The sequence below is a fragment of the Carassius gibelio genome, chromosome A24 (genome assembly GCF_023724105.1).
Source record: "Carassius gibelio isolate Cgi1373 ecotype wild population from Czech Republic chromosome A24, carGib1.2-hapl.c, whole genome shotgun sequence".
Classification (NCBI taxonomy): domain Eukaryota; kingdom Metazoa; phylum Chordata; class Actinopteri; order Cypriniformes; family Cyprinidae; genus Carassius; species Carassius gibelio.
In genome coordinates this window covers 2,048,532-2,071,419 of record NC_068394.1, presented here as the reverse complement: position 1 = coordinate 2,071,419, position 22,888 = coordinate 2,048,532, and the positions used below count along the sequence as shown (strand labels likewise).

Genomic DNA, 22,888 nt, shown 5'->3' with positions numbered 1-22,888 from the left:
AGAAATGTTGAAATGTTCATTTATTATTGGTTTATTTATTTATTATACATTGCATTTTATACTTTTTTTTTTAAATAGAAAGTTTTAGGATTTTTCGCAAATTAAGTGAAAATGAACATTTATTTATTTTGATTTTAAATAAATAGTTTATTTAGATTAAATATATATTAAAATGTGAAAAATAACCTCATGCATTATGAGCCTTAATGAATTATGCATTGCATTTAACTGTAATCAGTTCTGATTTAAGGCATTATTTTGGAGTCAGAGATTGAGTATGAAGATGGGTGAGGAAAGGAAAGCATCTGTTTATGCTATATTTTCTCTTCTGATCTCTGTGTGTGTGTTTTGCGGCAGACGTTCACAGGTCATCGAGAGATTTGAGTGTCATGACACTGTCAGCACTCCAGAACAAATGGAAACAGACTCCGCCCCTTCTCATTCTAAAACAGCCAATCAGAGAGCAGGACGCAATGATAGACGCCTCTCCAATCAGAAACAGGTACTCATTTAAAAAATGTATTCCTGCTTAACAGTTCTGAGAGTCCATACCTGTATTGTTCATTAATTTCAGAATTTTTTTTCTATTTTTATTACTGTATTACAGGAAGTTTCATTGGATTCAGCTAAAGGACGGACAGATGATGTTTCTTCACTAGCTGGGTACCGAAGGGCCAAAAGTCTGGAACCCAGAGCCACAGAGACACTCATGACTGTAAGACCACACAAATAAAAATAAAAACACATTAATATCTTTAAATAATGGCTGTCATTGACAAGAATTTTTAATAGAAGTGTAGTATGTGTGTTAATGTATTATATCAAAAAGTGCTAGATAGGAGAGATAACGGGTATAAGGTTTTAGGATTTTAGATTATTTTTTTTAATTTATTAAATTATAAACAACAAAATAATTTTACGTTGGTAATTCATATAATTCATTCATGCATTTATTTGTTTAAATAAAATAAATTTTAATTGGATTTAAAATATTGTAAATAAATCAGATAAAAAAAAATTATAATTTAGATTTATGCATTATTTTAAGTAAATAAATTATTTATTTGAATTAAATTATAAACATAGTAAATAAATAAAATTAAAAATTAACCATATTGTATATTTTATGAATATAGAAAAATGTGTCAGAATACAGACAAAGTTCAGTTTCATTTTAAATGCTAGCACATCATTTGGTTTCCATTTGTCTCTAAATTAATAACTTTTTAACCAGAAATAAATTATTGTGCATGAGTGTGTCATATTTTAATATAAATGACATTGTATAAGTCCCAAAGGGGGCCTATAAAGACTGATGTGCATCTGGATCAGCTTTCCTTTTTGTGTCGCTATATTTCGTTAAGATGCACGAGACTACGACTGTTTTATTCTCACAATAGAAAACTTTCACATTTTTGGTTACAGTTAAATTGTATTACATGCAAAATTAAAAACAAATGCTCTGCATAGTCTTCATGCAACATTTGAGGCTAATTATCATGTTTAACTAAATCTGCTTGTGTAGTTAAGTGCTCTTAAGAACGCAGCATGATTATTAATAAAGGGACTGCACTGCACGGCTGTGTGTTTCAGCTGTTACGTACTTCGTTCATGCAAACCCAACCTGGAACCACTTCACCACACTGATTATAAATAGCATTCGCTCGAGTGTTGGGACCAGAGACACCGACACACACACACATGAGAACACACATTCATGTTCATACACACAGAAAGACGGCATGTGAGTCAGAAGCGTGTGAAGAACAGGTCACAGATGAAACTCAGCAAGATTAAGGTACTGTGACCCTAACATGCAAACGGCCCTGAGCAGATCTGCATTAGATGACAGAGGGTTTGTATTATTTTAGCTTTGTGAGGTGCCACAGCCGTCTGACTGTGTTTGCTGGTGGTTTATGATGCAGAGGTTCAGAGAACTTTGAATGCATGCTCTCTTGAATATACAATGTTGTTCTTTTTTTCTATTTTAGTTTTGCTGTATTTATTTTTAGCATATTTAATTAATTAGTTACATTATTATATTTGTTATTCAGAAGTGTTTATATGTGGATAATTGCATGTAAAGTTGTTTAAAACCTTTTTAAAAGCAAGCATTTGAACTGTAATGAATTGTGAACAAAAATCTTATTAACAAAATATGGCATAATATGATTTTTTTTTTTTTTCTGATTGGTCTGGGTTCAGGAAATATATATGCCATTCATTTTCTCTTTAGGTATGTGAAAAAAAAACGAATAAACAGACTACAAGCTGTATTTAAAATGAAAAATGTAATTAAAAACCAGAAAAATATGGTGCAAGACTCATTCATGAAACATTTTTTACATTTAGAATTATTGCATTGAAATGAATAAGCATCAAACAGGGTTTAATTAAAATCAAATTTTAAAAACACAGAACTTTTTATTTATTTTAAACAAACCATTGATGCTCTAAAACACGTATTGCAACAATGTGTTTGTGTTTTCTGTTCCTTGTTAATACTGCTAGTCTGTTCATGTTTTATTCTCATCTCTTTTCAGCCAGACCTGCTGAACTTTAAGAAAGGATGGATGACCAAACTGTACGAAGATGGACTGGTGAGTCTAAACCGAGAGCAGTGTTTCAGTGATCTTTGTATTTTTAATAAGGACTTTATTTAAAAGGTTTGTTCTGCTCTTGTCTCTCAGTGGAAGAAACACTGGTTTGTTCTGACCGATCAGAGCCTGAGGTTCTACCGCGACTCCATCGCTGAGGAAGTACGTGTTTTCTTCAGCGTTTAAACCCATTTCTTAATCACGTGACTGTTTAACAATGTCCCTCGTGGCTCGTTCCTCAGGCATCTGATCTGGACGGAGAGATCGATCTTTCCTCGTGCTACGATGTGACCGAGTTCCCAGTTCAGAGGAACTATGGCTTCCAAGTACTCGTGAGTTTTATTATTTCTTATACAGCACATTACATAAATATATAGCAGAAATGTATAGTAGATGTCAATACCAAAACTACATCAGGGTAACAGACAGGACTATTTTAGCTAATCCTAACCGCCATCCCTGCGCTCTGGAGGTATTGATGCTACACAGATATGTCTGGAAGGTTTACTGTGGTATGTTTTCTCACCTAAATAAAGCTGTGGTGATGTTAGCTGAACCCTGACGCATAAAGCATTGTTTCATCACCAACGTCACCTGATCTGTCAGCAGCTGTGACATCATCACTTCCCTCCGAAATATCACCCTACATCAGACGCTCGTCTAATACGCTTTTGACTTCACAGTGGGGGAAATAGATGTATTTTTTATGGCAAATATGTGTTTTTCATAATATCAAATTTGAGAGATTTTTCAGATAGTGATCATTTTTTATCATTTTAATTAATGGTTTTAAGTCGAGCAACAATAGTGCTCTGAAATTCATATTTGAGATTAGGGGTTTTTACTTTGCAAATAAGAGATTTGACTCAAACTTTCATCTGGTCGATGAGAAAATGTGCAAGGAAGATGTCACAGACATACACTGCTGTTCAAAAGTTTGGGATCAGTAAGATTTTTTATGTGTTTTTTTTTTTTTGCATTTATTTGATTTAATTATTTTGAAGAAAGAAAAAAAAACAGGAATTTTGTGAAATATTAGTGCAGTTTAAAATATCAGTTTTCAGTTTTAACATGCTTTAAACTGTATTGTATTTCTGTGATGCTCCGCTGTATTTTCAGCATCATTCCTCCAGTCTTCAGTGTCACATGATCTTCAGAAATCAGAATAATATGATAATTTATTATCAATGTTGGAAACATTTTTTTGGAACCTGTAACTTTTAAACAAAAGTTTTGTAATTTTTTTGTAAGTTAAAACAAACAGCATTTATTTAACTGTAACTGTCACCCGTCCCCTCTGTGGGACGCCTACCTTTACTTCACTATATTTCAATTAAATCTAATCTAATCTAAACTATATATCGTTGGAAAGGTCTAAGACTCCCAAATATATATTTTACAAATATTTTTTGTTAAAAACAATGTAGGAAAAGTAATCGATTAATTTATGACAAGAGTGCACCCTCAAAAATCTAAATTATAACTGGAGTTTTGACATTTGTTAAAAAAAAAGACTTCTTTGTTGCCTTTTTCTCTATCACATTTTAGAAATCATCAGAAGTTATATATCGACTGAAAACTTAAAATCTCAAAATTCATCCTTTAAAACCCATTTTAAAATCACACATTGCATTACCATGTAAATGGTACATCAATATCATGTTACAAAATATTTGAATTCATGAATTATAAAAATGTAAGTTTGGATTGTGCACTACAAAAGTCAATATTCAAAAATGTGAGTGACAGTTAAGGGGTTTTAAATTAAAAATATTTTGTACCAATACACTACCGTTCAAAAGTCTGGGGTCAGTAAAAAAATAAAATTCTCTCTCTCTTTTTTTTTTTTTTTTTTAAGAAATGTATCTTTTTTTATTCTACAATGATGCATTAAATTGATAATAATTGATAGTAAAAACTTAAATTGTTAGTAAAGACTTCATTTTGGATAAATGCTGTTCTTTTTAACTATTTATTCTTCAAAGAAATCCAGAAAAAGTATCACAGGTTCCAAAAATATTTTCCAACATTGATAATAAATCAGCAAATTAGAATGACTTCTGAAGACTGGAGTAAATTGGAATAAAGACTGGAATAAATTACATTTTATTGTCATAATATTACAGTTTTTTTCTGTATTTTTGATTAAATAAATGCTGCTTTAATGAGCTTTAGTTTACATTTATAAACCTTTGCTCCTGTGATTTATTAATAAAGCCGTTGAGATGTTCTTGTTCATCTAGGTGGCGAATAACTGTAGGTTCCCGGTGCTGTTTTTAAAGTTATATTAGAGATGTCAGAAATAGCAGAAAGCGTTGGCCGTCTCTGTGTACAGACGAACAGCGAGGCGTCAGTGTCAAGAAATGAATAACAACTGTAAATATAACTTCAGCCTTGGATAGAGAAAGCTAAACTCAGGTCTGAAGCTCCTCTCCCCGTCTGATCTTAGTTTTCACTTCAAATCTACGTCACTTTTATTCAAGTTTGTGATAAGACCATATCTTGTGGAATAATATTGTTTCTGAATAACCGATGTAGGACTGTGACAGGCTTTTATTAGTTTCTTTAATGTCACACGGTCATAGCGTGTGGAATTATATATCAAATTGTGATTTCTAGGCCTGTAGAAGTATTTTAACTGATTAAAAATCTGATAATATTTCCTGCAATATCAAAATCGAGCATGAATATTTATCACAGTGCCATGCATTCATTGACTGATCTGATCATTCGACTCCGCATTCATGTCCTCGTCTTCCTCTCAGAGTAAGGAAGGGGCATTCACACTGTCTGCTATGACTTCTGGGATACGTCGAAACTGGATTCAGGCCATTCTGAAGAACATGCGGCCCACCGTCCCTCCTGATGTCACACGGTGAGCTTCAACATCATGTTTAGTTTGAAAAGGACAAAACAGGGAGAGAACATCAAATATTTATGGGTCACAAAGACGTTAAGATGTCCACATTAAAATTAATTTACAAAAGGGATTTTATGTGCATGGAAAGCACATTAACTGTAACTAAAGTGTCTACTTTTAGGGTTTCAAAAACGTTTTTAGTGAATAAAATAAAATAATGTTACATTGTCACAATATTTATGTAAAGATTCAAACTACATGCTTTTTCTGACTTGTACATATTGAAATATATATAAAAAAAATAAGGGAGGATATTACATTTTATTGTTTTAAATTAGTAAAATTGGCAAAACCTAGTATGTGGGGTGATAGTAATTAGTCTTTCAATATGTCATATACTGATTTTTGTTGTAAATAGGCCTGACGATATTGTTACACTGAATTACATTTTAGTGGGTGTCTTCTGTTAATCAGGGAAAAGTGTATGTTTATTTTTTGCTCTGAAAAAAAAAATGCTATTATATTAAACGGTAAACTTTAAATTCTTTGGGGGTAAACAACAATTTAAAGCAGTATTACTCTTATTGTTTTTATGCTTAAACCCTTTTTTGTCTTTGACCCATGACTTTGAAGTGAATTCATTAGAATACTCTTTATTATAAAGCTAAAGTGTGTCATTTCTGCACCTCTATTGACAGCCAAAGCTGTGCGTGTCTGTCTGTACTGAAACTAGTGCCATAAACATAAACAGAGCACATGCTTACCATAAAGCATTTGAGTACATCAACTTCCATTTTTCCTATCCTATTAACTAATTTTTGTTCTGTCCTAAATCTCATGCATTTTATTTGCATTTAACTTTTTCTTCAAACTCCGCTGTTTTTGTTTGTAGATATTGTTTATCTTATCTTCTGTTCCTAACTTACCTGTGTAATTTGTTTTATTCTGTTTGTCCTGCTCCGGCCACAGGAAAAACGTGTCTCTGAAACTTTCAGTTCTTATGCCCAGGTCGGCATTTCCAGTTCTTATTCTAACCTGTGTGTGTGTGTGTGTGTGTGTGTGTGTGTCCGCTGTGCTGTTATGTCAGATGTGCTTTCATGATGTTCTGGCTTCTGTCTGTTTTGGCAGTAATTCCTGTTTTTTTTTTGCCAGTTTGCTGTGTTTATAATGAAGCTGGGAATTTGGCATGTTTTATTACAATTATAGAGATAAAATGGAGTAAAAGAGCCTTCGCAATGTATCCTTGGTTATTTTGGAGTTGTTACACCCCTGCTTTGTTTTTGTGTGGCCAGATAGTTTATGATAGTGGTGTTTATGTTTTGGACTTAAATTTTTTTTAGATGGTTTAATTGCATTACATTTATTTGCGTGTTTCTGTAAAGCAGAATTTGGTTGTCAGTCATCTATTTTTGGAAGATACTTTTTATTTTAGGCCAAAAGTAATAAAAAAGATCCAATAATAAAATCATCCAACTGAAATGTTGTAATATGTTCCCTAAAATAAGGAGTTTAATGCATTAAAACTAGATTAAATTATTGGTGGATAGTTAAGTTAGACTGGAACAGCACATTTTGATGATCACAACTCGCCAGTGTCTCTCCATCCCTCGTGATGTTACACCACCTCCTTCTTTGAAAGGAGATGAAAAAATTGCATTGCGTCAATGCCCCATTTTTAGGCATACATGAGTGTTTACCAATGTGCTTAAGAGTTATTGTATGCCATGCAGTGACCAGATGGTTTTCCTCACCCTAATAACCATTAATCAAACCATCCTGTCTTCAGGAGTTTACGTATGTGTTTTCAAAGAGCTGTATCACATTTCACAACACATTTTTGTACAATTATGCCACAAATAAGGAATAATTCAGATTTCCCCACAATGCCATATGCCACTATTCTTTGTTATAAAACACTTATTGAGGTAGATGCTTGCCTTAGCAAACACCACTAATACTTCAGATACTTTGTATATTGATTCAGTATCTTCTCATCTCACAGTTCCCTTCCAAAAGAGCAAACCAGCTCGAATCTGGAGCAAAGCTACATCCAGCCTCCTTTTAACTCCTCACAACTCTCTAACAGCTCTGAGGATATCACGTACTCTGCACCTCCTTCCGATCATCGTAAGAGCCGAGTCAACAAGCGGGAGGGACGGTCTAAAACCTTCGACTGGTCCGAGTTCCGCCCAGGACAGGAAAACGAGAGCGGTCCACCCTCAATAAAGAGGGCAGATACTTCTGTCATTATCTCATCTTCTCCCTCCTCCGCCTCCTCTCCCATTTCTAGCACCTCGTCTCATCAGACGCCATCCTCGATTACTATCACCAGCCAAACTGACGAGTTGCCACTGCGAGATGAAGAAGTCGTGCAGGAATATATGCACCACAATGAGATGGCACCTACAGAAGGTGGAGTCAATGCAATGATGGTAGCAGAGCCCCCATCAAAGCTTCCTCATAAGGTGCCACAGGAACAGGTGAGAATGGATGTAGGCAATGCCAGAGACGCACAAGATGCCGACAGTCAAAGCGCAGCCCGCAGAAACTCTGACGTCCAAGTGGAAATTGAGCAGAGGTGGCATCAGGTAGAAACAACGCCCCTCAGAGAGGAAAAGCAGGTACCGATCCCTACCAGCTCAAATGTACCTGTTGGAGAAAGAGTCCTTCCACAAGAGCTGGGTACTGCACTGGAAAAAGAGGTAAGAAACATCAGTATAGATTTCTTGCCTCATGGTATGTGTATGTGCGGACTTTTTAAGTTTTAGTTTTCGTTCAAATCAGTTCTGAACATTATATGATTTTTACATTCAGATCTTTTTGCCTTCCTCCAGTTAGGTCAGGCACAAAGGGATCTGGCAAGACTTCAGCAGCAGAACAGCATCTTACAGGAGCAACTTCAGGATGCGCGTGGGAGAGAGCAGAGCGCCAGGGAAGGATACGTACTGCAGGTACCCAAACAGATCAACTGGAGCTGTTCAGAAAAGATACAGTGATCAAAATATTCTGTAGTTTTAGTGTTTGTTTAATATTATTTTGGGGTGTTAATGAAACTATTAGCATGAGTGGTTCTAACTGACCTGCAATGTCTTTCTTTCCCTGGGCTTTGACTGGGTTTTGGTTAAAAATCTTGTAACCAACCCACAGGTTCGCTGAAGATATCAAATGTACACATCTGACAAGCTTTCAGCTGTGCTTTTCTACTTTTTGTATCAGTGTCATCTCTAGTCATTATTTTTTTGGCATGATTTGCATGGTGGTACCATTCCTGTTCTTCTTATTTCTGTAGTTGCTGTAATAATAATAATCTGGTGTAGTGTTACTCCTTTTGTTTCTTCCTCCTTTTTATTTGCTCGTGTTTTTTTCTGTACAGTTCTATATATATTATCCATCAACACAAAGTTGCATTTCATCTCTGAATTCTGTAGTTGCACAGCCTCTTTAGATCACTTGTTTTCCTTTTAGTTCACATTTTTCTTTCATTTTTGAGCACCATTCTCTCCATCTCTGATGTCATCTTGAAAAAGCACAGCGGAAAGCTTGAGTAAGTATGCAACTTCAGAAATTTAACTCTGAAGTTAAAATGTCCCCTCTCAAATGCTCCCGGGTTTCCAGCCACAGCCCAAAAGATGTTGAGCATCATGTGCATGGCCATAAATGAGGAGACTTCCTGTTACTAATTGCACTTTGCTCTTAATCTTTTAAAGAGTGACACAACCACTGCAAAGACTTCGTCTGATGCAGCGTCTGCTTCGGTTCACCGAGCACCATGGCAGCGACTCAGTAAGCTGAACCAGAATCTAAAGTCTGAGCTGGAGTCCCATCAACGGAAGCAGAATAAGTCCAGACATCAAGTTAGCAGCTTGCGGCGCAGCTACAGCGAAGCGAAAGATATAATAGGATACCATGAGGCAGAAATCGAAGCCTTAGAGGAAAAGCTAACGGCTGCCATGGCAGAGATTGTAGCGAGCGAGGAGGCTGTGGCACGAATGCGTAGCGAGTTAAAAATTGAGCGGGTTCGCTGTCAAGAACGTGAGGAAGAATGGGTCAGAAATGAGACGACGTTGCGGTCACAGCTGCGAGAGAGCGAGGACCGTCTTCAGCAAGTCGAGGCTAGTTTGCTAGAGAAGAACCAGAAACTGAGACAGCTCGAGCAGCAGCAAGCTTTGCAGAGGGACCAGCACAAAGAGATGCAGAGACTACAGGAGAGACTCGCTGAGACCACTGGACGACTGATTTCCATGGAGGAAGCTCAAACTATGAGAGAGGAGCGGGAAAGGAAAGAGCAGCGAAGCCTTGAGGAGAAACATGAGCGGGAGCGTCAGGGATTGACCCGGAGATTAGTGGAATCCGAAGAGAGGAGCCGTGAAATAGAAGAGCAATTGCAAGAGGCGCAAGAACAAGTGGAGGCACTGCTGAGAGGGAGCGGTGGGATGGAAACTGTGGGACTCCGAGAGGAAATTCATCGTCATCAGCAGGAGTTGGAGGCGCAGACGGATATTGTGGAAATGCTGCGGGAGAGTGTGAAGAGGCTTGAGGAGGAACGTGACCAGCTTACGTGCCGCTGTCAGGAACTCCTCAATCAGATCACAGAGACTGACCGAGAAGTAGGAAAGCAACAAGCATGTTTAACGACGGTGGAAACTGACTATCACTCTCTGGAGAGCTCGTATGAGCGTGTCTCTGAGGAATTTGCTAGGATAAGTCATGTGCTACGAGAGAAGGAAGAGGAGGTGAAGCAGACAAAGGAAATGTACGAGCAGATAATCAGACAGAAGGAGCAGGACTTGAGCGAGGCCCTCATCAAGATGGCTGCCTTAGGCAGTAGTCTAGAAGAAACAGAACTTTGCTTGCATCAGAAAGAGGAACTTCTTTCTAAAATGGAGCAGGACTATCCAGGACTGGTAGAGTCCCGTAAAGCGGAACGGGAGCTTCAGGCAAAACTAGTGGTTGCAGAGGATCGGATTGCAGAGCTGGAGCAACACCTCAACGCCCTGCAGCTCGGTTATGCAGACCTCAGGATGCGACGTTGTCGCTCGCAGGAAGACCTGCTTGATGGTTTGAAAGAGATACAAAATGATATTTCCTCATCCTCAAGTACCTCCCAACTTCTGCTTGCAAGAAGCAGCTCCGAGATGGAAATGTCCTTTGTAAAACACCAGAGGATTCGGTTTTCCACCATTCAGTGCCAATCCTATTACCGGTCCCAGGGAGCAGACAAGTTTCAGACAGAAAATACATCTTTGGTTCCCTCGCAAGATCTGAGCCTGACCCAAGATAGCAGTGTAGTCAGAGACAGTTCATTCCAGCAGTCCAGAGATCCAGAAAAGTTCATCTCCATTATACATGCTCTGGAAACCAAGCTATGTGCCACAGAGGAGAAGCTCAGGAACCTCACAGAAAAGATACGGGATCAGCCCGATCTTTCATCGATGCAGGAACACCTGAGCACCAGAGCTACCTTGGAGGACTGCACGACTAAAACCTGTGAAGAATTGCTAATGGATGAACCAAGTCAGAAATTCCTTAACAAGACTTTTGGTGAGCAGGACAGTGATGAATATAAGAAGGCATTGGCATTGGTCGAGTCTTGCACAGAAAGAGTCCAAGAAATACTCCGCAATCAGAAAGAGACCATTTCTGATGAATCTCTCATTTGTACCCTTGCAGAAGTAGAGAAATGGCTGGTTTGTGCCACCATGTACCTGAGGAAGGACAGCTCATTCTATGAAGCATGTCAGATCTTTGCACCAGATGTGCAATCAGTGAAGGAAACTATAAAGCAGTTTGCCAAAACGTTAACCTTTGAGGCTGAGGTTCTGGAAAAGATGGGGTTCTCTCTGCAAGACCTGAAATCTGATATTATTTCAGCCCTGAACTCCATTCACAGGGATGCAGAAAACATCAAGAAGAACAGCGACGGCTGTCTCTCAGTTGTTTATGCAGATGTGCTTACAAGAAAACTTACGCTGGAGACCATGTTCTTGAACAAGCTTGAGACGAGTAAGCTATCAAATAGTGCTTTTTCACAGGATGTCATCAAGAATGCATGCATTAGTGCTGAGCTTGCCTATTCGCTTCAGAATATAACCATGAATTTCCAGGAAGAATTCAGCGAGCTTCAAAAGGACCTGCTCCAGGCGAACGAGACCTTGAAACAAAGGGACATTGCTCTGAAAGATGCTGTAAACGCATCAAAGCGTGCTCACATTGAGAGCATGACCCAAAGTAATACTGATCATCTTGCTGACATCGCCCCTCCTGAACTTGTCCCCTATATGGACCAGATTGAGATTGAGGAAGCTCAGAGTTTAGCAGAAGAGATTGTCCGCATACATTTAGCAGGTGGCATGCTATCCCATAGTGCAGAATCGGAATCGCATTTGCAAACGAGCAGGGAAAATCTCATCGCCGAGCTCAAAAAGCAATCAAAAGCCCTCCGCGGTCTCTCTCAGGAAATTGAGAGGATCTGTGAGGAAGGAAAAACAGATTCACTTTCTGGACTTGCGGATGCCATCCGGATGAGCTTGTGGAGCAATGACTCCAGTGCCGTTTGCATGCGAGAGGCTTTGATCCAGGCGCAGGTCGCATATGTTGCTTGCAAATTGCGAGCAGGTCATAAAAGGGAACTTACTCTCTGCCAGGAGACTAGCCGCAACATGGCAGCGCTCGTCCAGGAACATGCTGACAGTGTTGCAGCCATCCAAAGGCACTACCAGAGCTGCTTGGAGAAAGAACATCTTAGCTACACTGGCACTATCAGTTCCTTGCAGGAGGAGAATGACATGCTTCGAGCGGAACTATCCTATAAGCTCAGGGAGCTCCAGGAGCAACGGCAGAACTTAACCCAGCTGGAAGAAGCATTTCACATGGAGAAAGAAGAGCTCAAGAGCAGGCATTCAGACGAGATGGGAAGAGCCGAGCAGGAGCAGATAACCAGAGAGCTCGAACTAATGGAGTGTGCCGCCAAAAGCCAACGCCAACTGGAGACCCTGCTGCAAGAAATTGAAGATGCTGAGTTGAGGTACAAGGAGCAAGTCCGAAAACTTGAGCAGGAATTTCAGGGTAAGCTCCAGGAACTAGAACACACCAACAGAGAACAGCTCCGCAAGCTACAGAAATGCTACAGCCAGACCATCTGCTCACCGGAGGAGAGAAACAAACAAGTGGAGAACAAAGATGAGGCCGACGCATGTCCAATTGAGGAAGGGGATGGAACTGATCAGGTACCGTGCAGGGAGTCACTCCTCCGAATCCGGGAGCTAGAAATGCAGTTGAGCAGCATGAGGGAGGAGCTGGATCAGAAACCACTGGATGGAGATCTGACCAGCCTGAAGGAGAAATACCAGCGAGACCTGGACAGCCTAAAGGTTTAACCTTTCACTTTTCAAATTGAAAGTCACACCCATTCACCACCATGGCACCATGTTTGTAGGACCCTCAGTAGTTTGTTGCTGTTGCTTTGGGTTGCAGTGGTGTTAGGTGATCGTTTTGGGAGTATTTCTTATGTTTATACAAGTTTCAGAAAGTCTTGAGTGAAAATCTTTCCTGTTATTTATTATATGTATATATGGACTGTATATATATATATGAAGTGTTTTATGCTTCTTGGATTTTTTTAAATAATGCTTAGATGACCACTGCAACCCTGTAGCCTCATAACCATGATGCTTTCCCCTCTTCCCCTATGCTGTAGTGCACATTAGCAGCATTGGGAGTCTTGAGCACACAAAACTAATTTACACGACCATAATTACAAACAAACCTATTACAAATAACTGTGCTCAATGAGGACTTCCTCTGTCCAAAAACACCTTGTGTTTTTAGAGTGTTAGCATTGTGTTAGTGTGAGAGTTTGAATGCATGAATTATCTCTAGTTTTAACCCCATTCTATCAAGCTGCTTTCCTTTCACTCATTCGTGTTTCATCTCTCATCGCATGAGCAAATGTTTAAATATGTGAACACCAGGGCTTGGGTAAATATTGGTTTTCTGAATAATTTCTTTATTTTTACAATTGGATTATATTTATTAAAATAATTTCCTTTTCAGTGAATGCATTAACAGACTCCGTATTTTTGGACTACAAGTCGCACCTGAGTATAAGTCGCATCAGTCAAAAAATACGTCACGATGACATATATACCGCATTTTTCGGACTATAAGTCGCACTGGACTAGAAGTCGCATTTATTTTGAACCAAGAACCAAGAGAACACATTACTGTCTACAGCCACGAGAGGGCGCTCTATGTCTTCAGTGTAGACTACAGGAGCCTGAGCAGTATAGAGCACCCTCTTGTGGCTGTAGACGGTAATGTTTTCTATTGGTTTATTTCTCTTGGTTCATTTCTCTCGGTTCATGTCAAAATTAATTTTGATAAATAAGTCGCACCTGACTATAAGTCGCAGGACCAGCCAAACTATGAAAAAAAGTGCGACTTATAGTCCGGAAAATACGGTAAGTCACACTGGACTATAAGTTGCATTTATTTAGAACCAAGAGAAAACATTACCGTCTACAGCCGCAAGAGGGCGCTCTATACTTTTCAGTGTAGGCTTCAGGAGTGTTGAGCAGCATAGAGCGCCCTCTCGCGGCTGGAGACGGTAATGTTTTCTCTTGGTTCATGTCTCTTAGTTAATTTCTCTTGGTTCATGTCAAATTAATTTTGATAAATAAGTGGCACCGGACTGTAAGTTGCAGGACAAGATAAACTATGAAAAAAAGTGTGACTTATAGTCCGGAAAATACGGTAATATAGTGAAAAAATGAGCTTTGCTGAGTAAAGTATTCACTTTATCCACCATCAATGTTTTAGTAATGCACTAAGACATAATTAACTGAATCTGAATCCAAATCAATTCAGGTAATCAATTGCAGATACCCAGCCCTAGTAGAGAGCCTGATGGAGTAGAGATGCTTGGTGTTTGTCTGTGTATGCAATCTGATGTTTTATGTGGAATGCAGACGACATGCGAGCGTGGATTTGCAGCGATGGAGGAGACGCATCAGAAGGTGATCGAGGACATCCAAAGGCAACATCAGCGAGAGATACAGAAACTTCTGGAGGATAAAGAAAGACTGCTGGAGGAGGAAACAAACGCCACGATTGCTGGTAATAAATGCATCACTGTATATATAATACTACGAATTTGAAATGGAATTGCTTATGGTTTGTTTGTCGCTGAAAATTGCTGTCAGTGTGAACGCCACTTTAAGTGTGTCATGTATAATGCAACATAATATCTAGCTCTCTAATAAATGCATCTGCACAAGTTTAATGCATAGGAATTGAAGCATCACAGTAGGTTATTTTGTGTACAGCAATTGAAGCCATGAAAAACGCTCATCGCGAGGAACTGGGGAAGACGCATCGATCACAGATGAGCGGTGTGAGCGCAGACGTTCAGGAGCTGCGCAGACAGTATGAGTAAGATGCCAAAGGAAGATGTGCTTCTATTCATTATGCTTTTACCAAGCGAATGGAAGTTTTGACGTGTGTATTTTTTAATTTTGCCAATATAGAGAAGAGTTGCAGTCTATCTATCGTGAGCTGGAGGTTTTGTCTGAGCAGTATTCTCAGAAGTGTTTAGAAAACGCACATTTGTCTCAAGCGCTGGAAGCTGAGAGACAGGCACTGGGACAGTGCCAGCGAGAAAACCAGAAACTGCACATACACAACCAGGTCAGCATGAACTTATTCAAAACATGCTTTTTTCAAGAGGAACAGCTTAATAAAGAGAATAAAATGTAGTCTTATTATAAATACCAAGTTTATATAAATAATAATAAATAATTTTCCAGGGGCTGTCAATCTAAATTTAAAGCAAGACACCTGACGTGAATAGGATAAAAAAAAGAAGTGTAATATTATGCAAATGATATGCACAAATTTGCATACATTTCCAGAACTGAAATCTGAACATAGGATAAAGCAAAGTTCAAAATGTTTCATTTTGTTGAAAATGGAGTTGAAATTTGCCACAGAGGGGTTTTAAAGGATCTTTTTAATGATAAAATACTATAAGCAGCCAGAATAAAATACATTTACACCATTTTTAGGAATAACATGTTTTATAAAATTGGGTGAATTATATATTAACAAACCTCTTCAGTAGAAACTTGAATATTGATGGAAGAAGTAATTTGAATAAAAACAGCCTTTAATGTATTGAAACACTAACAGAAATAAAGTGCAATAAATATGCATTTTGGATGTTTTCTTTCCACTAGTGAAAGGCAAACTCTCACAATTGACCAGTGCACAAAAAAAAATTGTCTTAAGAACAATAGAAGCTAATTAAGTTCCCCACGATCATATTCACAGGAACTAAATCACCGTCTGAATGAAGAGATCACCAGAATGCACTCATGCATCCGTGAAGACAAATCCGCTTCCTCTCCGACACAAGGCAAAGACATCTATGAGCTGGAGGTACAGCACCAACCCTGTCATCTGAATTTCCATCCGCTGTCATGCACAACATCTATTAAACCTTGTTTTGCTGCAGGTTTTGCTGCGAGTGAAGGAGTCGGAGATCCAGTACCTCAAACAGGAAATAAACTCTCTCAAAGACGAGCTACAGTCGGCACTGAGAGTAATATGCACACACATTTAGACGCTCTGTACATGTCTCTGTCTAACCGCTCTCTGAACTTAAGATGTCGTTCACCTGTGTGTTTCAGGATAAGAAGTATGCTTCGGATAAGTACAAGGACATTTACACAGAGCTGAGTATCGTCAAAGCTAAAGCGGACTGTGACATTAACAAGCTGAGGGAGAAACTTCTATCCGCTACAGAAGCTCTTGGGGAATTAGACGCTGAAGGAAGTGGCGTTCCTGCTGGATACGGTGAGACATTTAAAGGAACGATTCATGCAAAAATGCCAATTCTGTCATTATTATTATTTAACCACCCTCATATTGTCAGCATGACTTTGTTTCTTCCGTAGTGCACAAAAAAGCACTATTTCCATTCATCCAAAATACAAAATCAGTGTTAATCTAATTTCATATTCGATCATTTCAGTTGCCAAACATCTCCTAATTTATTGTACTGAGAGTGTGTACAAAAACTAAACATTTCACTTGGTCTGTGTATTTGTGTTCTTTGCAGACATCATGAAGTCGAAGAGCAACCCAGATTTCCTGAAGATAGAAAAATCCAGACAGATACGTGGGGTCAGGTCAAAGGTGAGAGGTCAAAATGTGTCATAAATATACACTTATCAGCCACTGAGAGTAGAGTATGGATATTCCTGTGGATTATGCGATCGTTTAATGTTATGCTGAAGTGTTTGGGAAAGATATACTTGTGTTTATTAGGGCTGTCAGTCGATAAAAATAATAAAAAATGATATGTGGTTGATGAGTAACGCATTGATAGAAACTACAAAAAGTCCATTTATATTTTCTTATTTTCAGATTATTGATCCACTACAAACAAAAGAGTTTGTCAGTCTGTTCATGCCAGACAAAATTCTTGTATTTTATCTATTTTGTTTTATATTTTTTTGAGATGATGGTAAATGTTAGCAAATTTATAAAAAACTTTTTTTTTTTTTTTTTTAAAGTGACAGCCCTAGTATTTACATGTGTGAATTATGGGACACTGTACACGTGCGTGTGTGTACGTGCGTGTGTGTGTGTGTCCTCACATGTGTGTGTGCTGTCCTGTCAGGCAGAGAGGGAGGGGTTGGCGGGGGGTTGCTGACCGCTGTGACCCCATCGTGACCCCATCAGGTCCTACAGGTGAAGCAGACATCGCTCTTTGTGAGAGTAGGACTGTGTTTGCATGGAACATGGAGCGTATTGCACATCATACTGTACTTGACTTTCCATTTCAACTTCTCTGATTTGACATTTTTTCACAATATAATAAAATAATGCACAAGATAACTCGATGCCACTCATGTGAGTTCAACAATACAGTTTGAAAGGTTTAGCATAAAAATAATGCCTACTGTTTTAAATGCTGTATTTAAAATGAGAGGCGGTATACATTACATACTGTAATGCAGTATTTAGTAAACTCGTATTTGTCTTTGAATCGTGCATGAGTTTGAAAATCACCTGCAACTTAACCCGATCTGGGAGTCAGACACATAAGCACAGATCACATTTATCTCAATGTTATGTGTTCGGACTGTTTTTATGTTGGGGTTTCTTGCTCTGTGTGTGTGTGTGAGATTTGTGTTGTGGTGTTCAAATAGCCCTGTTTAGACATTAATTGTTTGTAAATGAACATTTGCTTTTAAACTGCATTTATATGAAGTTGTTCGTGTGTGATGAAAATGAAAAACAAAGTGTGTGTGTGTTTAGTCAGTGCAGCGAGCTCATGTGAACATCTTTTGCTGGTGTTTTGTTGCACGATGAAGGAACAACAGCCAGTGAATTACAAGATGAGAGAAAGAAATGGAGCTAGAATGAGTGAATATAGAAACAGACTTTGGTTTAAAACTCCCAGAATGCCCCTTTAAGGATCGTGCATGTTCCCATACACAGAAGTGAAGTTTAAAGCTGATTGAATCAAAGTTCGGTCTGAACTTTTCTAAGAAACTGCCTTGTGTGAAACAGACGATCATGGGAAGTCATAAAAGCAGATTGCAATAAAGTTAATTCATTTTTAATGGTCATTTTTAGTGACACACTAAACGCTCGAGGAAACCACTTTTTGCAGGCGTGTAAAAATTTTTTTGCAACATTTAACATTATTTTAAAACAGGATAAATCATATTTATTTTGCATGCATGCATATATATGATTTCTACTGTTTTAAAATAATGTTTGAATGTGGCACAGTTACAGATGACTTGATTGAAACTGAGCAGTGTATTCAGTCGACTGAAGTCTTATTTATTAGGGATGCACGATATTGGATTTTGGCCGATATTCGATATGCCGATATTTTCTAAATAATTTTGGCCGATGCCGATACCGATATATATACACATATATACTGATATATTTAAACTTTAATTTTACTGAAGAGAAATCCATGTATCTCTTCTGTACTGATTCTACCATCAATTTATTATTTTACAAATGTAGACAGACATTCACATCTGAAAAACAGGTCAATTATTTCACTTGGAGAATATCGGTTTGGCTCATCGGCAGAAATATTCATATCGGCCGATACCGATAATTATCATTTTAAGCTTTTATCGGCCGATACCGATGTTGTGCCGATATTATCGTGCATCCCTATTATTTATATTTAAATATGGAAACGGCCCATTTCTCCTTCACCTCATCTTTCTCTCGTTCTTTTTCAGAGTTTGAAGGAGGGACTGACGGTTCAGGAGAGGATGAAGCTGTTCGAAGCTAAAGACTCTAGAAAGATCTAACACGCCTCACACTCTTTCTTTCTTCTGGTTTTGTGTGCTTGCTCTTTTATTGACTCTATTTAGATCTTCTCGGTTGATAGATAAAGCAGGGGTTAAGAACTTTTTTGTTTTAATATTGTTTGTGACGTTTCAATGTTGACACGGACCATTTTTGCCAATCTTCAGCTCTGACGAACCTCATGTTTTTGGTGTTTTTCGGTCCTGAAGCTGTACCTCATCATCACAGTATGAACACACTCAGACGTGTGTGTGTGTGTGTGTGTTTTCTCATTTGAGTATCTTCTGAATGGCTGCTGTTGTGTCTTCATAGGAGTGCTGGTGACATTTTTATGATTATTAATTATTGACACCGAGAGATGTTATTTTGCCAATGATATTGTAAATAAGTCGTGTACGTGATAACACTTTTTCAGCTTTCTAGTACTGTATCTTTGAGATGAAATGTGGTTTGTGTAAGCTGGGTAATGTGACTCATTTACTTGAGCAGAATCTAATTGCTGTTTTAATCGCTTTTGTGTTGCTTCTGACGTGCAAAATTATATAAAGCAACCAAACGTGATCTCTGCTGTGGGTGTTGCATCACAAAGCATTTGTTTGGCTACTGATAGTGAGCTTGTTTTGTCCTGTATTTCCATCTGAAAGTGGGACATTTGAATAATTTTGTCGTGTTATTTTATACGGTTTTTGCATGATCATGAAGCACGATTTCTGTGTTCGAAACGTGGTTCATTATTCCTTCTGCTCTAGAATTCAGAAAGTGTTGAACACACAACAAAGAAAACTCACTGTATAATAATATTAGTTTTTGGCTTTGTAAATAATTGGTTTTATCGGTCTGCATAGAGGAAAAAAAAATCTTTATATCTATCTATAAGCGGTATGTCTACACCTACTTACATGTGTAGGATTATTTTTATGTTGTTATGCGTGAATGTGATATATTTGTAATAATAAAAAATGTTTTTGAAGCAAAAATCCAGTGATACATTGTCTTTTTAAAAAGAAAATGTAATATCCTTTAATATTATTCATATACTTTTTAACCCCAAATGCGCAAGAATGCCTGGTTAAAAAGTTTTTTGTTTTTTATTCTAATTGAAAAATCCTGGAATGTTTTCCTCAAAAACCTTAATTTCTTTGCTACTGAAGAAAGAAAGAAGGATATGGATCTTGAATGACATGGGGTGAGTAAATTATCAGGATTTTTAGAAGATGATGTCTTTAAGATGTTTATGATTTAGAAAGAATGTTAAACTGACATCTTAAAGAAGTCTGACAGATGTTTGTACACAGCAGATGCTTTCCAGATAAAGTGATCTTTAACAGACATCTTGTAGACGTACGTACATGTGTTATGTGGGAAACACAGACATTGTTTAAAACTATGTCTTATTAACTAGTTCAACCAACTAGCAGTTAGCCAAGAGGTAATCAGTTTATGCAACCATAAGCCCCATACTTGATTGTGTGTGTGTGTGTGTGTGTGTGTATATATATATATATATATATATATATATATATATATATATATATATATATATATATATAAACAAAGTATGTTGTAATGTGCAGGATGTTGCGTTTAAGAAGTATTTTTGTCGTGGCCAGCAGAGGGCAGTCACTGTTCAGTTTTACTCAGGAGTTCTTTGTTTTTTTTTTGTCATTTCAGTCCAGGGTTATTACAATATCATATAATTCGTATACTTTTATAGTTTTAGTTAAGATTTAAAAGTTTTGGTCATTTTTGCCTTTTAATACATTTATTTTTTTACCTTTATATGTTTTTTATTGAGTTTGTTATTTTATTATTTACATTTAAACACTAAAAAATGCTAAAATAATTTTTGTATTTATTTCAGTTACTATAATCAAATAAAGATTTGTTATTTTTTAATGGTATTAGTCTGCAATAATAACCCTGTCTCAGTTTTTAATTTACCCGGACTGACCTTGAAATTTTTGTGGGAAGGTTTAATTTTGTCTTTTATAATGTTTTTGTAACAAACAAATAGTAATTATCTAGTTTTGTTGTATAAAAAAAGAGAGACTTTTGACATTTTGATCTTCTGTGAAAATAAAAATATTAAATGTCACAGCACTTTATTTATTTTATTAGTTTATTTGACAGGGACCGTGCACAGTTCAAGCCCTGTACCAGAGTTAGCTGTAAAGCTAATTTACATCTGTGGTCCCTGTCTACTAGTCGTGCAACTTAATTATTATTATTATTATTTTTTTTTTTTAGTTCCATTCAAAATTCACTTGGCTCAAAAAAAGCGTTCCTTTAAACATACATGATCCTTTTGCTTTTTGTCCTTTATAGAACTCGAATCCCCCTCATGACAATATGCAAATGTTGTATTAATGACTCATGGTGAATAGAGGATGACTATTTTTATTATGAGTCTGTTTGAATGGCTGTTAGTCACTGTGCTGAACTGAAGAACGAAGTGTTTGTGCTGCTCAGCAGTGAATAATGAATCCAGCAGTCAGCTGAGGATTCAGAGCACAAATACAAACATGGTTTCTGCCCTTAACTCTTGATGATCACAGTTATGTAAGTGCATATGTGGGTTTGCTGTGTGAAATGCCCATCATACATGTCTGTCACTCATCTCAACACATGATGTCTTTCAAACCAAATCTATGTAGGGGCAAATATATTCTTCAAGAACTGCCCTGAGTTGCACTAATTAAATTAATGCAGCTAATAGTTCAGCATTCAATAATGCAGAAAGTTCTGCATTATTCATTAATGTGTGTGTGTGTGTGTGTGTGTGTGTGATCTGTCTGGACTTCAGAAGACTTCAACAACAGCCCAAACTTTCGAGGAAGGTTAAATGACAAACCTGATTCATTTAGTAAATAGTTGTTGTTGTTGTTGTTTTCCCACTGCAGACTCAAACAGTGTTTTTATTTTTATTTCAGACACTTGTCAAGTTTGGAGATTTTGGTCTATTTTTCGTCCATTATTTGTCTTCTTTCAGACTAGTGGATAGAAAACATCCCAAATACACATTTAAGTGTTGATTTTATTACATTTAATATATATGCATCTGTATGTTTCAATTTCAATGCATATATTTATCACTGTTTTCTCAGAGCTATTTTGTTTTTGTCCTGCAAAAAGTAGTAAGAAATCTCCATTTATCAAGCACCAGTACACCAGATTCAGTTAGATTTCTGTGTTTTATAAAATTTAACTACATTCTGAAAGTAAGTGTTTGTTCACAAATAATTTGCCTGAAAGAAAATATTCTGGCTGTCGACAGTATTTTCTGATTCATGGGGTGATAAAGTCAAGTCAAGTCAAAATGTATTTATATAGCTCCATTTATACAGACAAGCTGACCAATGTGCAGGGGCGGATCTAGAAAAATATTGATGGGGTGGCGAGAAGGGGACGGATTTTTGAGGGGTGGCAACATATGGCAGAAGTATATATACTGAATTTAGTCACAGTTATCACAGTTTGATGATAAATATATGTGCACACTACAAAAGGCACAGGCTATCATTTACAAACTTAATCTCATGCAATCAATGTCTTGCATTTGAAACAGTTCATATAAAGAATAAGTGACCATACCCCATAAAGCACCACACACTCACTAATGCATACAGTATGCATCAACACGTAATTAAGAGCGTTATAAAAGGTTCAGTGTTATCAAAACTTTTAGAAATTGTTTTTGAAAAATATGTTATTGTTTTGGCAAGCTTAAATTAAAACTTCTATGAAAACTTGTGTGATATTCCTTTAAAATAATGTTTTAGTATATCTTTTTTAAAGTAGGCTATATTTTACTGTGCAATTTCGTACATAATTTCTTCTAATTTCGAGTTAGACCAAACTTTTTTTTTGTTTTTTTGGTGAGTTGTATACAGAGTTTCTGTGTTTATTAATAAACTATTATTATTAGCTAATAGGCCTACTTGAAGTATAGCATACTCTACTGTGCAATAGTACTATATTTCTATATATAAGTCATACTGAGATTTGATTTTGACAGATCGTTGTAAAGACATTGCCGTTTCTGTCAGTCTGTGAATACGATACGAATGAATGACGATAGTTTTAT

The 22,888-nt window shown here is 37.2% G+C and overlaps 1 protein-coding gene across 7 annotated transcripts in view; it reads left to right on the top strand.

Moving 5' to 3' along the window:
• Nucleotides 1–19,781, top strand: part of LOC127945829 (trichohyalin) — a 50,547-nt gene extending 30,766 nt beyond the window's left edge. For 3 of the 7 annotated variants that reach the window (XM_052541910.1, XM_052541912.1, XM_052541907.1), the window contains 18 exons: nt 358–502; nt 608–715; nt 2,544–2,600; nt 2,691–2,759; nt 2,840–2,929; nt 5,363–5,472; nt 6,427–6,465; nt 7,460–8,159; nt 8,292–8,408; nt 9,165–12,827; nt 14,424–14,571; nt 14,781–14,886; nt 14,982–15,141; nt 15,784–15,891; nt 15,968–16,054; nt 16,143–16,308; nt 16,574–16,650; nt 18,735–19,781. In XM_052541910.1, coding sequence (XP_052397870.1) covers nt 358–502; nt 608–715; nt 2,544–2,600; nt 2,691–2,759; nt 2,840–2,929; nt 5,363–5,472; nt 6,427–6,465; nt 7,460–8,159; nt 8,292–8,408; nt 9,165–12,827; nt 14,424–14,571; nt 14,781–14,886; nt 14,982–15,141; nt 15,784–15,891; nt 15,968–16,054; nt 16,143–16,308; nt 16,574–16,650; nt 18,735–18,806 — 6,022 coding nt within the window. In that variant the 3' untranslated portion in view covers nt 18,807–19,781. Of the gene's footprint in view, nt 1–357; nt 503–607; nt 716–2,543; nt 2,601–2,690; nt 2,760–2,839; nt 2,930–5,362; nt 5,473–6,426; nt 6,466–7,459; nt 8,160–8,291; nt 8,409–9,164; nt 12,828–14,423; nt 14,572–14,780; nt 14,887–14,981; nt 15,142–15,783; nt 15,892–15,967; nt 16,055–16,142; nt 16,309–16,573; nt 16,651–17,137; nt 17,209–18,734 lie in introns of all 7 variants that reach the window. The other 4 variants (XM_052541913.1, XM_052541911.1, XM_052541908.1 and 1 more) reach the window with 2 other exon arrangements.
• The last annotated feature ends 3,107 nt before the right edge of the window (nt 19,782–22,888 follow it).